This window comes from Danio rerio, chromosome 14, assembly GCF_052040795.2.
Source record: "Danio rerio strain M-AB ecotype USA chromosome 14, GRCz13ab, whole genome shotgun sequence".
NCBI classification, from domain to species: Eukaryota; Metazoa; Chordata; class Actinopteri; order Cypriniformes; family Danionidae; genus Danio; species Danio rerio.
In genome coordinates this window covers 18,325,579-18,339,480 of record NC_141034.1, presented here as the reverse complement: position 1 = coordinate 18,339,480, position 13,902 = coordinate 18,325,579, and the positions used below count along the sequence as shown (strand labels likewise).

At 35.1% G+C, this 13,902-nt stretch overlaps 1 protein-coding gene across 1 annotated transcript in view; it reads right to left on the bottom strand.

Annotated features, from left to right (window-relative positions):
- Positions 1–13,902, bottom strand: part of polr1a (RNA polymerase I subunit A) — a 66,497-nt gene that overhangs the window by 3,287 nt on the left and 49,308 nt on the right. The window contains exons 25-30 of the mRNA XM_087281244.1: positions 12,100–12,267; positions 11,583–11,718; positions 7,897–8,057; positions 5,999–6,131; positions 5,808–5,915; positions 3,532–3,771 (exon numbers count right to left, since the gene is read on the bottom strand). Of these exons, the coding sequence (XP_087137370.1) occupies positions 3,532–3,771; positions 5,808–5,915; positions 5,999–6,131; positions 7,897–8,057; positions 11,583–11,718; positions 12,100–12,267 (946 nt within the window). The remainder of the gene's footprint in view (positions 1–3,531; positions 3,772–5,807; positions 5,916–5,998; positions 6,132–7,896; positions 8,058–11,582; positions 11,719–12,099; positions 12,268–13,902) is intronic.

Below are 13,902 nucleotides of genomic sequence, written 5' to 3'. Positions count from 1 at the left end.
ACTGCATTAGTTAGCATTTAAATAATTGTTGGCAAGCATGTAATACACAAAACATAATAATGTTAAGTAATAGATAATAATTCATAAAAAGTACTTAAGACTGCAATCTTTTAATGTGATGGAGTTTTCATTCTTCAGTGTAATTTGCTGCTTTGATCCTCAAGAAATGATCATCAATGCTGAAAACGGCTTTATGTTTCCTTAATATTTTTGTGAAAATCTTAATATTTTTTACTATGCTTATTAATAATATTATAGAGGTATTATAGAGGTTGTTTTAGTCATTAGGGCTGCGCGATGTTGGAAAAATCTAATGTCGAGATATTTTGTTTTTTATTCTGCGATATGAAAACAATTTTACTAGATGAGTTGAATAACCATTTAGAAAAAAAAAAGAAGAGTTTTAGATTGATTGGGATGATTTTTTAGGGTAGTGTATATGAATAAAATTTAAGAAACAATCTACAATCATAGATAAATTCAATAAAGAAAATGACACAAATGAAATAAACAATGCTGTATTGTTTTCCTAGGAGTCGAACTTTATTTAGGTATACAGTAATTGAATAATCATCAGAAAAATAATACTAGTAAAAATAATTGTCTTCGTTTTATAAACAATTCAATAGATTTTATCGTTATTAATTTGTCAAAGTTACAAAAGGTACAATTTCTTAGGCCTGAATGATTTTCAAAACCATCACACAGTCGCAGACCTCAAAAAACGCTTGCGGAATGGTCAATAATAATCCAGACTCAACATTGCGTTTGCTCATGATGTGACTATTGCGAATGATCACACTGCGATATTGATGCTGAAATGATATATTGTGCAGCCCTGCTTCAGAAGATCCTTGTTGGATTAAACAGTTTTATTCAGCAGATCAAATTCTTTTAAAAATCATTAACTCCCATTTTTTTAATTCAAACTATACAAAGCAAATGCATTTAATGTTTAACATGGTTAAAACATGAACTGAATTGCAAATTGCAGTTATGTAAAATGAACTGTAGGTCATAACACTATGAGTTCTAGCCTTTTTTTTTATCTAACTGTGTTTTGGTATTTTATGTTTCTTTATTGTAGATTTGATGCTTTTGTATGCGCTTTGAGTCTGAGGGTGCTTTCACATCTAGACTTTTGTTTCAGAACCAGGCACGTTTCCCCAGTTAGCGCGGTTCGTTTGGCATATGTGAATCCAGCAATCGCACTTGGTCTCGTGGTCTCGGCTTGATTGAAATGGACTCTGGAGCAGATCGATTATAATGAGAAAGCAATACAATCCAAACCAGGCTATATAAAAGTGTATTATGAATATGTAATAGGCATATATATGGCTATATGAAGAGACAATTATGTGTAGGGCGGGATGTTATTCCTACCGGTAAATGTGCGTTTCATGTCAAATATGAAAGTGAAAGCATGCTGAACTATGAACGAGAGCTGTTTATCCGTAAGGAAAAACAGCAGTCTTGGTTCATCTGTTATTTCTCTCTATAATGTAAAGCCTATAATGCATAATTCTAGCCAATGGCTGTGTAGGAGAAAATCTTACCTCTGATTTATGTCTAGTGACGATGTATGTGAGTGTCACCATTCAAAATTAAAGCACAGATTTTCGCTTGTAATGTCTAATTGCTCATAGTCATAAATTAAAATAAGGACGCGTGACAGCGGAGCGGGACTCAGCAAAACAAACCCTGAAAATCTGACCAACGTGAGGAGATTTTACTCGTTTTGCACTTGACTTGTTTTAGCTATTTTGGTCTGTTTAGAAACTTTGCCGTGTTAAGCGAACCGCACCTAGAGCAAAGTGTAACAATTTTAATCCCCATTTCATAACAAAAGAATCGATCCACATGTTTTAAAGCATCCTGAAAAAAGTGTATTATAAATAAAATGTATTATTATTATGCAAATTATGGATAAATCAAAATTAGTGTTGCACTTTCAAACAAAAATATAACGTATAATATTTTACACAAATTATTTTGCAAGTCAAAAATATTACAGCAATACAACTAAATCTGAAAAAAGTAGACTATTTTATAGTTTCAATTTATTTAAAAATAACAAATTTCACAAGTCTCTATTAATATTACCATTTGAGAAAACATTAAGACGCTTAAGTACAAATACTGGCCAATTGTATAATAATTTGTCTGACATATATAATGGCCTTTTTTCAAACGTGTACCATGATCTTTCGTACTGATCTGCAGTGTTGGGAGTAAAGCCTGGTTTATACTTCTGTGTCAAGTAATCGGCGTGACCCACGGCGCATGCAACAGGGGTAGCTGTGCATTCATACTTCTGCACGCTGTTTCTGTTACTCTGCAATAACACTTCTGAAACGCTATTGGCAGTGAGGTGTTTATGTTCCTCTGTGTTGAGTTTCTTCACTGGTGTTATGTTTTTTTCTGAACGCTTGATGTTCAAGTGGTTCAAACTTGCTCATTTTGAGGCAGGAACCAGCAGGTGTGCAACAACTTTAGTCATAAGGTAAACACAAACAAAACTTTTCATCTCAGCTCCTTCATGGGACTCCACACTTGTGAACAATCAGGCTCACTCGGCTTTCGGCCCCTCCTACAGTCGTCAGCGGTACCAAGCTGACCAATCACAGAGCTTGCACTACGCATCGTTGTGACAGGTAGTTACATTTTTTGAGAGGTGCGCATTAGTGAAGCCGACGGCCACAGTGAAGGCTATGCGTCCACACGTAGGCCATGCCGTAGCATACTTGATGCAGAAGTACAAATCAGCCTTTACAGTTTACAAGTAATGCGAGTTACGTAGTAATATTATTTTTCCAAGTAATAAATAATGCATTACTTTTAAAGTAAAGTAATAATATTTTAGTTACTTTTAAGTTAAATTAATTAGCTTTAAAAGAATAAATAACTGAATTAAAATTAAAATAGTCACATTGAATGACGCAGTCAATGAGAAAATGTGTTCATTATTTTGAACACATCAAAGAAAAGGGGATTACAGTCTCAATGAACAATGATTTTACTAATGACACAAAATAGGAAAGTAGCAACAGATTGATTTAAACTTTCAATAATCTGCTTATACAGCAGTTATAGTTCAGGGTTCAGGAAGTTCTCAGGAAACATTATTCTAAAATATATATTTTAATGTGTTTTTTAAGGTAAATAGGTGTAGGTTATACAGTGCGTTGTTAATCGCAGAGCTCCTTTAATTAAAACAGAAAAAAAAAACAAGTTCGCAACGCAAAAATAACTCAAAAGTAAGTTAAAGCATTACTTACCATAAAAAGTAACTAAGTAACTTAACTAGATACTTTTTTGGGGAGTGACTCAACATTGTAATGCATTACTTTTAAAAGTAACTCTACCGAACACTGCTGGTCTGGTAAACACTGATACTACATATAACTAATTGATACTGGAAGACTACAGCATTAAAAAAAACTATTACAAATCCATCCAATGCACTCTCAAAGACTCTGAAATGTTTCAATAACAACGACCCTAAATGAAGATCAATTTATTTATACACACCTCACACCACAGTCCTTTTTTGGTGTCATATTTGTAGTCCTCAATAGCAGCGCTTAACTGCAGCACAGAGTTGATCCTCACTGAGCCCTGTGAGCTTCCCTTCGGCTGTTCAGAGTTAACTCTCTGTTGGCTCTCAGTAGACCCTTCCTCAGAGACCTCCTGAGACGCCTCCTGATCCTCAGCCACTTCCTCCTGCTCCTGATCACTGCCTTCCTCTCCCTCCTCGCTCTCATAGTCTACCTGAGGAATCACAGCACAGACAATACAACTTTACTAGCTCTTGTGCTATAAAATGTACATGTCTGAAATAAAATATAGAAGGATTACACTATATAACACAAAAATTGACGACATCTCACCATTTACTTTACTTTAACCTTAAATGGTTTCAAACTTTTTTTTCTGTTCAAAAACAAAAAATATATTCTAGAAAATGGTGGAAACTGCTAACAATTGACATCCATAGTAGATAAAACAAATATTATGAAAAACAATAGTGTTTGTCACAATACTGGAATTTGATACCAATCAGTACTGAATTTTTTAAAGAGCCCATATTATACATGAAATAGGGTCATATCTTGGTTGTAAGGGTCTCCAACAACAGTTTAATATTCATGCAAGGTCAAAAAACACTTTCATGGTCTTATACTCTGCATTTATTTTTACCTAATTATCCCAGTGACTCCTGTATGAATCGTCCAGTGATTCATTTGTTCCCAAACCCCTCCTTAGCGCGAAGCTAATCTGCGCTGATTGGACCAATGACAGCCTGTTGCGATTGGTTGACTGCCTTCAGTCAGAGTGAAAAGCCAAACAGCTAATCAGCAATATAAAAGTAATCACAGTTCATACACGCTCGATAGTGTAGGCGTGGATTTTAGCTGCCAGTGGGTCAATGTAAATACAGTCGATGAACTTGAAAATTCACACGACTATTTTATTGAGCAAAAACTCCAAAAACTGTCGAGGAGATCACATAGCTTGTTTCACTCTGCTCTTTTCACAGACACACACACACATTGCCCTCGTCTTTGCGCGCACACACACAAAAACACACACACACACCTCCGGACGACAACACGCGCGCACGCGCACACACACACACACACACACACACACACACACACACACACACACACACACACACACACACACACACACACACACACACACACAAACACACACAAACACACACAAACACACACATACACATACCTCCAGACGACAGCGCACGCGCACACACACTACCCTCGTCCACGGAGCTCCGTAAACCAAGCAGCACGCGTCGCATTTTAACGTGACTTTGCACGCGATAACAGAATATAGCCAGTTAACCTGATACAGTACACGCGGTTACAAGTAACAAATCACAACTAAATACATTTGCAAGCTAGAGTCAACGAGGCAACAACTTTAATCGCACATACTTACACTTGAGAATGGAGGAAGAAACCCATCCTACGTCCAGCAGTAAGTTACTCTTTATTGATCCTTCCTTTAACAAACGCCGATGAAGTATTCTTTGTAGCATGTAATTTGCAGAAGTTTCCAGTAGTTTCCAACTGCTTGGTTATAATGCTGAGGTTTCATCTTTGGGTAGAGACTCGATATAATATCCATCTGCAGTGTGACTTCAATCGACCGGCATGTTTGTGTGCGTGTGTTTGTGGGTGTGTGTGTGTGTCTGGGTTTCTGCGTCAGAGGGCGGGGCCTCAGGTTTGAAAACTCCCGGGTTTGCGCGTGCAAGTGAATAACTTGGTTTCGTTCGTACGTCATGGCGAAACACCTAATGACTCAGTATCAAGGCGACTCGTTTGAAGCACTATGAGTCGACTCTTTTTTTAGATGAATCAACTGTTTTAAACACTGTACTCTTACAGATTTAAGCCTTAGCTGGATACTTCACTTCACTTAGATCTGTATTACACACTACATGGAGGGGAATTTTCAAAAACCCATAATATGGGCTCTTTAACAATGTTCCTGCGAACATTTGAGCTTTGTTGCGCACGTTCTTAAACACTGCTGATTTGCTATTGTGTTCATGTACTCAACAGAAATGACTGCGATTGGCTGTGAAGGTCATCAGTTCACCAAACTAACCCCTGTTTACTGAGTTTAAACTCAGATACAGGGACACCGGGGAGTTTAAAGTCACTTCGATCAGCTGATTCGTCTTTTTTCCTACTATGGAAGTCAATGGTATGAACACTTGAGGTAGAGAAAATTAAAACATTTCCATCCCTTAAAGAAAAGGGGAATAATTCTGATACCTCCTCTTCTTGCTTTTCTTTTCTCTTGGAATCTGTGGCATCAGCATCACCTTCATTGGCCTCATCATCCACAATCCTCTCGTTTTCTGCATCCTCTCCCCCATTGTCCTGTGGAGAAGGCAAGCATATTACAGTATCTATCCATTTATGTCATTGCAGCGGAACACGTGTGATCTGTTGAGAGAGTTTACCTCTCTGTCTGCGCCGCCATCACTGGTATCCCGATCATTATCATTCACTGTGGCTCTACGAGTTTCCACCAAACTGATGGCAGCCAATTTTGCAGTCAGCTTCTTAATGGCCTCCAACAGCATGCGGAAGAAACTGTAACATATATAGTAAGCCAGTGAAAAATGCCTGTTTTAGATGTTAGTATCAGTATGTTAGTTTTAAAGATATGTACGAGCTAGTGTGCTAAAAAAAATCACGTTTAGAAGATATAAAACTGATATAAAGCTTGTAGTTTGTCACTTCCACATAAATAGGTGAAAGTTTTTTTGCAAACTTTATTTTCAAATAAAATACTGACCAATCAAATGCTCTATAGTATCTGACATGTCTTGGCTCCTTAGGTGATTATGGGCTCTCTAAAGGCTGATTTATACTTCTGCGTCAAGCGTACGCGTATGCTATGGCGCAGCCTACGAGTTGACGTCGGCGTCGCTGATGTTCACCTCTCAAAAAATGTAAATACACGTCGCACCGACGCGTGGCACAAGCTCTGTGATTGGTTGGCTTGGTAGCACTGACTAGTCCAGGCGGCACAGAGAGCCGCGCGAGCCCAATGGAGCGATTGTTTACAAGTGTGGAGTCCCGTAAAGGAGCTCCGGATGGAAAGTTTTGTTTTGTTAAGGCTTAGTTAAGGCTAACCTCAAGTACAGTGTGGATATCTGTTATGCTAATGTACAAAATAAACCTGATTTAACTTCCACAAACCGGAAGCGTCTTCTTTTATAATTGTTCTGACACGCGGCTGTGCTGATGAAGTAAAGCTGAAGTAAAACGCTGTAATTAATTACACACATACTCTGTTTTAAAACACTTTAAACATGTGAAACTTACTCTTAATCACATTTGATGATGATTGCTGATCCTAGCGAACAGAACAGACCTTTTATTCCCGGTTGCTTTGCGTATGTCTGGCTGGTCTTGTTGACATATACACGTTACTACTGGAACATGTTAATGCGCGCAGCTGTCAATCAATTCTGTGGGCGGGGGGGGGAGTGGAAATCGCACACCTACGTAATGGTGCGATCGATTTGAAAACAGCTCCAATTGGCCGACCCTTTTTTTTTGTAGTTAAATTGAAAAAAAAGGACTGGGTGTGTTCATATCACCCCAGTATGACGGTCTATACACTATACCAACACACAGATCTGTCCAAACAGCTTGAAAAGTAGATTTTTTACCATAGGTGCCCTTTAAACACTAAAAACTGAACTACACTGTTCCAGTTACTATGACTATTTATGTGAAGCTGCTTTGACAATCTACATTGTAAAAGCGCTATACAAATAAAGCTGAATTGAATTGAACTGAATAGAGATACAAGTCTCATGTCTGTGTGTTTTGTTTTCACAGAGTTTCAGTTCATTTTAGTGCCGCATTTCTAAACAGTTCGCGAAGAGACAAAAGAAAGAATGCGTACACGGTTTATTTTCCTAATTTTGCAGACGTACACACTTTTGTTGTTACTGTGAGCGCAGTAGACAAAAAAAGTAGACACCTAACATTCGAATGGTGTATAACACTTATTTGTGTGACCAAAATCAACAGAGTAAGCTAAATGTCTTTAGCACTGATAAGAAAAAACAGATGCTGGTCACTGAGAGGGTTTAAGACCCTTTACGATTGCTGCGTTTGAGCTCAACCACTCATTACTGGCAGAGCTGTGAAAAAAACCCAGTGCAATTGGCTGTTTTTAAAAAGCGGAGGAGTTATTATATGTCCCACCCTCTCTTCATTGTTCAGTTGTTATTTCATCAAACATCAAATAAAAATGGCACATTCCAAAGCACTTTACAGAACCATTTCATTGAAACGGCTGAACTAGTGATGATTAGTGGCTGAATGCTTTTTATCATACGTTTGTTCCATGTAGTGAAGGATCTCATCAGGGTTGAGTAGCTTGTCTTGCTGGTATCGCTCAGGTGGCAGGAAGTGGAACGTGATTTTGAAGACTCGTGACTTCAGGGTCTCCTTCTTCGGCATTCGGAAAGATTCTATCACATTTACTTTATGTAGCACCTGCATTCAGAAAGATCAAGAGCACATGTGAGTTCATTTTTTTTTTTAATCAATAGTTTGTCATTTTATTTCACACCTGTATGACTATATTTTCCTGTAGAAAACAAATAGAAGTTAGGAAGAATGTCCAAGCGTTTTTTTAATTGTTCTTTCCTTTCCCAATATTGTCAATTCTAGTACAGCGTGTCCCAAAAAAAATTTCAGCCATCATTTACTCACCCACAACTAGGAATGCAACGATTACAGATTTTGGTTGTACGATTATAGTCTGAGGAATAATCACGGTGTTATGGTTATCATGATTATCACGATTATGCATTCATTAATTCAAAACACTACTACTTTAAAAAAATAACCATGAAAACACCTTTTTATTTTATAGTGTTATTTATTGCTGCTCACTAACCAAATAATACAGCACAAAATAATAAAAACAATCAATAGTTTATTTCTCTTTGGACTTAAAAATAAGCTGAAAAAGGGTTTTGGCATTTAAACCAAGTAATAATTTTACAAAAAAAAAAAAATAAAATAAAAAGAACAATAAATAAATGAACAAATAAATAAATAGAAGAATGAATAAAAAAAGTTGTATTTGTCTAATTTAAATCAAAGATACACATTACATTATTAATACATACATTTTTCCCTTTTAAAGAGAGCAAATGTAGTCAAAGGCTGCTGAACTGTTACTAAATTGTTTGGTTTTTCATTTTGTATCCTTTTTTTCTCTTTGGAGTAGAAATGTATATATTTTATACAAAGTATGAAGCTTATCGGTCAGTTTTCGTCATGTGACTCTCGGTGTGGTCACGACATTCTTTCAACTTGGTGTGCTGTTAAGTGTAAGCATGTCACCCTGCTTCCAATATGTGCATGTAAGCAACGCGCCTCAGCAACAAACTTGTGCACACAAAAGACGCGATATGTGAAAGGCCCTTAGTTAATAGCCTCAGTCATAGTTAATCCAGTATGTGTGGGTATTAGTCTAAGTGTGCAAGCTCGGAACTTCAAACTAGCGCACTGTTGACATAACTTTTGGTTGCAGCAGTTTTGTTCCGTTCAAAAACGAGGTGTTGAGAAGCCTTTATGATTAATTTACTGTGACGAATTACAGCACGGTTAATAACGAAATTGCTTAATCCCTACCCAAAACATTCTAAACTTACAAGACATTCATCTTTGAAGCACAAAAAATATGTTTAATGCAACCAGTGAGATTTCTGCTAACAATTCATGTGGAATGTGATTAAGGTTCGGAGTGGAAGATAGTAGTTGTTGTCATTATAATCATTTATTATAGATTTAGCAGTCAATTCTGAGATTTGTCGTAGTCCAATGTTACATGCAGTTCTCATGATGTTCATGTAAGTTTGTCCAGACATATGCCAATATTCAATTCAATATATCATGATAATGAACATGCACAACACTGATATCATGTGTCAAAATACTGATATCATCAGTTCAAAATACTGTGAATTATATTTTTTTTATTTAAACTTTTAGAGTGTCTGTAAAGAATGTTCAGATTGCTATTTTGTCAGTGGTTGTTCATCATGGCATCAAATGCTTGAAGATGTACATTTTCACATGTTAATCTGGCCTATGACATTGAAACTTCTGTGATTTTTATAGTTTTTTTTATTTATTTGTTAACTGTTTACAGAAAGGCGTCACTTGTTAGCATCAGTTAGCTTAGCTAAAAAAATGTAATGCCAACTAAAAAAGTCTTTACCAATCTTATGTGATGTTAATTTCTTAGTTAACACACAAAAAAACTGATCAAGTATTAAAATGTTTTAGAAAGTTTAGAATTAACAAAATTCAGTTGTATTGTTTTTATTAACTTTAACAAATAGTTATAATATGGCTATTTCTAACTTTACATTGATTTCAATGTATTAGTGTTTATACATCCTTTTGAAATATTAAATTGTTTAAAATATTCATTTACTATGAACAAGCATATACAAGCAATACACATTTTTTTTATTAAACCTGCTAAAGTAATGCTGCTCAGGTCAATATTGTGATCTTGTCAGAGATGGAAAAACCACACACATCCTTAGTCAAGTAGAAGTACAGATATTCATGTTTAAAATGACTCTGGTAAAAGCTGAAGTACTGATTACACTTTTGTAAGTAAAAGTAAAAAAAAGTATGGCCTGAAATATGTACTTAAGTAAAAAGTATTCATTACTGCTACCTGTTTTACGGTGGCAACTACACACACATGATGTATATATCTTTACAAAATTACTCACATTTCTAATTGTTTTGTGAAAAATTTGTTGCCAATTTTGAGCAGCAAAGTAGCCAAGCAACATCACTCTACAATATTGTCCAACAAACACTGCTCAAAAAGTTGCCCTGTGAATCATCAGCTGTACACAAAATTGAAAAACATCAGTTTGTTTGATTTTAAAGATTTGTGTATATTTTATTTAACAGATAAAGTAATGCTATTAATACATTTTTGCATCATCTTTTTTCTTTTTCACGTGATAAATTCCTGATCCTTTGCATTACATTTTTATTCATAAATTACCCAGTATTAATAGTTTGGATGTTCTAAAATATTTATCAAACAATCTATCTAACAAATTGAAATGCATACTTCAGTGTATATAATATACATGTTAAAACTATGAAACAGTACAAATTCTGTACTAGGAAATATGAACCGTTGAAAACAAAGAAAATAAACCTCATTGCATTACGTGTTCAGTGGTATTTAATTGCTCTAGCTCTAACTGTCCAAGCGATCACAAAAAAGCACATGATTAATATTAGATTGAAAGATCAGACAAGTGTATAGATCGCCATGGTCGAAAGTAGGGCTGGGAGATATGGCAAAAATGCTATCTCAATAATTATTTTGCATACTGAAAGATAACGATAAATATTTACGAATAAGTTTTTAATGCTTTCACATTTAAAAGAGTACCCCAACAACGACTGAAGCAACAAAAATTAGAGGGTCCATTAAATGGCCTAACATTTTCGGTCAATAAATTTTCTATATATATAAATATATCAATATAGAGTCCAGTTCATGGTAAGCTTAATAGAAGTTGAAAAAATGCCGTGTACTAGAGCATGCAATGACAAAGAATAGATTGAACATTAAACAAAAGCAACGAGACTGATTTAAAAAAGTTAAAAATACAGATATTTTTGCAAAAACGAAAGGAGTAAAAGTATAAAGTTGTCAATAAATGTAGAAAAATTGTATAAAAATCTACTTAAGTACAGTAACAAAGTATTTATACTTTGGTACTTCCCATCTCTGGATATTGTATATAATGATAAAAGCTTCAGCAATTAATCACAACAAGAAAAAAACAGGATCAGAGCCACATTTGAAGATCCCCCATATAAACACTAGCAACTGACTGAGCAAGTAAATGAGTTGTTCATTTGCAAGATGACCATCTCACACATCCACCACAAAATTATCTTAAACACAGAGGAGATGTGGAGATTTTTCCCCATGAGGAACAATAAACAAGCTGTTTTTACCTCTGATAAGCAGACTCGCGTTATCTTCTTGCGCAGTGTTTTAACCTGCTTCAAGGCTTTCTTGTTCATTACAACTGGAATACTCATCATGGGAGTTTTGATGTTAGAACTCGCAACCAAGAGAATTTCTCTTAATCTGTAAAAAGATTAACATTAAACACACGGTCATAATAACAAAACATAAATAATAAAAAAAAGACACAATAACAATATCTTTTCAGCATGCTGCTGTAAACAGTTCTCCATCTATGCATGAATTAATAAACCAACTACGTTTCATTTTCTTGTAGAAAATGATCCCGTAAAGTAATAAAAAGATTAGCCAATTAGCCACAAAACAGATCTTAAAATGTGCACTTTAATTACTTCATAAACATAGCGGCTTAATTTCTAAAGTAAACAGAAGCTGTTTGGGGGCAAATCTGATTTGTAACGGTATAAAAGATCTTATATTAGACCTGTTTATTTTATACTATTGAAATCATTGGCATTGCTATTGACTGAAGTCAGATCTGACCTGGGAATACCCAGTGTGACATTCATCTCTCCTCTGCCGGCAAAGTGAAAGGTGTTGAGGGTCATTTGTGTGGATGGTTCACCGATGCTCTGAGCTGCAACCAGACCCACAGCCTCTCCAGGGTCACACAGAGCTCTCTGCCATTTCAGCTGCAGGAGATTTCTCAACCTGCAAACACATATACAAAAAACTGTGACTCCTTTTCCAGTTAACCATGTACAGCTGAAAAAGCCATACTAACTCACTGGTTCAATAAGAGTAGAATATCTAAAGAACATTAAACTATTTTAATTGTTTAATTAATCCCTTGTGTGAGGGACATCAATGCAAAAATATAAAAGGTACCTATTAGGGTTGCATGGTTAACCAGTACTTTGATACTGGCCATGCCACTGTACTTTGTAAACGGTAGTATCATCATTAACGGTCTACCTACACTACATAATGTTGCATGTGGAAAAGTCAGTAAAATGCTCACATATTTGTGCAACAATACACTATTTTGCCTGAATAGTCTGTGGAGCCCTTTAAGGTTGCAAGTTTTCTGACACTTCTGCTTGAACGTACATCTGAATGAATTAATTTCTGTTCATGTCAATATGATTGACAATATGAACACTGATTTTTTTGTTGGTCAGTTATCTACAAAATAAACAAAACAAAAATAATGAATTTTAGGTAAAGTGATGTGCAAATACTTTTTTTAATAATAAGTGAATTATGAATTCAATTAAAGTAGGCCTATTATAACAAAAAAATATAGTATTTCTGACAATTTTCTTTATTTGAAAGATTTGAATAAATTACAGTAATCGCAATACTACTTGGGATCAAAATACTTTAGCTGGTATAGTATCGTAACATGAATTAATGGTATCACGAAAACCATAGTACCTATATTGTTTCTTATATGAACATCCATGTTTTAAAGGGGTCTAAAATATTATTTGGGGAAAAAAATCTATAAAAGGTGTATCATTTACTCACCCTTCACTTGTTCAAAACACTTATTCAACATATTCTGAAAAAAGCTATAAACCTATAACTATTGACTTTCGTAAAATGTGTTTTTCCTACAATAGAAGTCAATGGTTTTAAGCTTTATACAAATTTTTTTTATTGTGTTCAACAGAATAAAAAAAAAAAACTCACAAATAGGGCTGCACAATTCATCAAAAAAAGATCACAATCTTGATTCGTAATCTTGATAAAGTTGTAAATAACTTTCAGTTTTTTTGCACAGAGAACATTCGTTTAAGAGTGGCGTTGGAAGTATGACTTGCATGTATGTTTTTTTCCCCTCAAAGTGATAACAGCCATGACATGAGCGCACTTAGCAGTCAAAGTGAAACCGAAAGTGTCCAGATCATTTAAATGATTAAACACATTTTAGGGTTATGATTATGACAAGCATTTGATGTTTTTTTCTTTCATAGAACACAAAGAGTATTGCAACTAGTTTAGCCTAGATAATGTTTAATATAGAGCAGGGGTGTCCAAACTTTTTGGGCAGAGGGCCAGATGCAAAAAAAAAAAAAAAAATGTTGTCCCATGCCAAATTTTACATACATCACACAGACACGCATGCATATATATATATATATATATATATATATATATATATATATATATGGATGGATGAATGGATGGATAGATGTGTGTGTATGTATATTATTATGGAATTATTTTATTTCAGCCGTCCAACTGTGTTTCTAGAAAGACTTAAGTTTTTAAAAAACTTGAATCTTTTCTGGGCAAATTACAGTTGAAACACTCATCCTTTATAAATTCTCCTTCAATGAA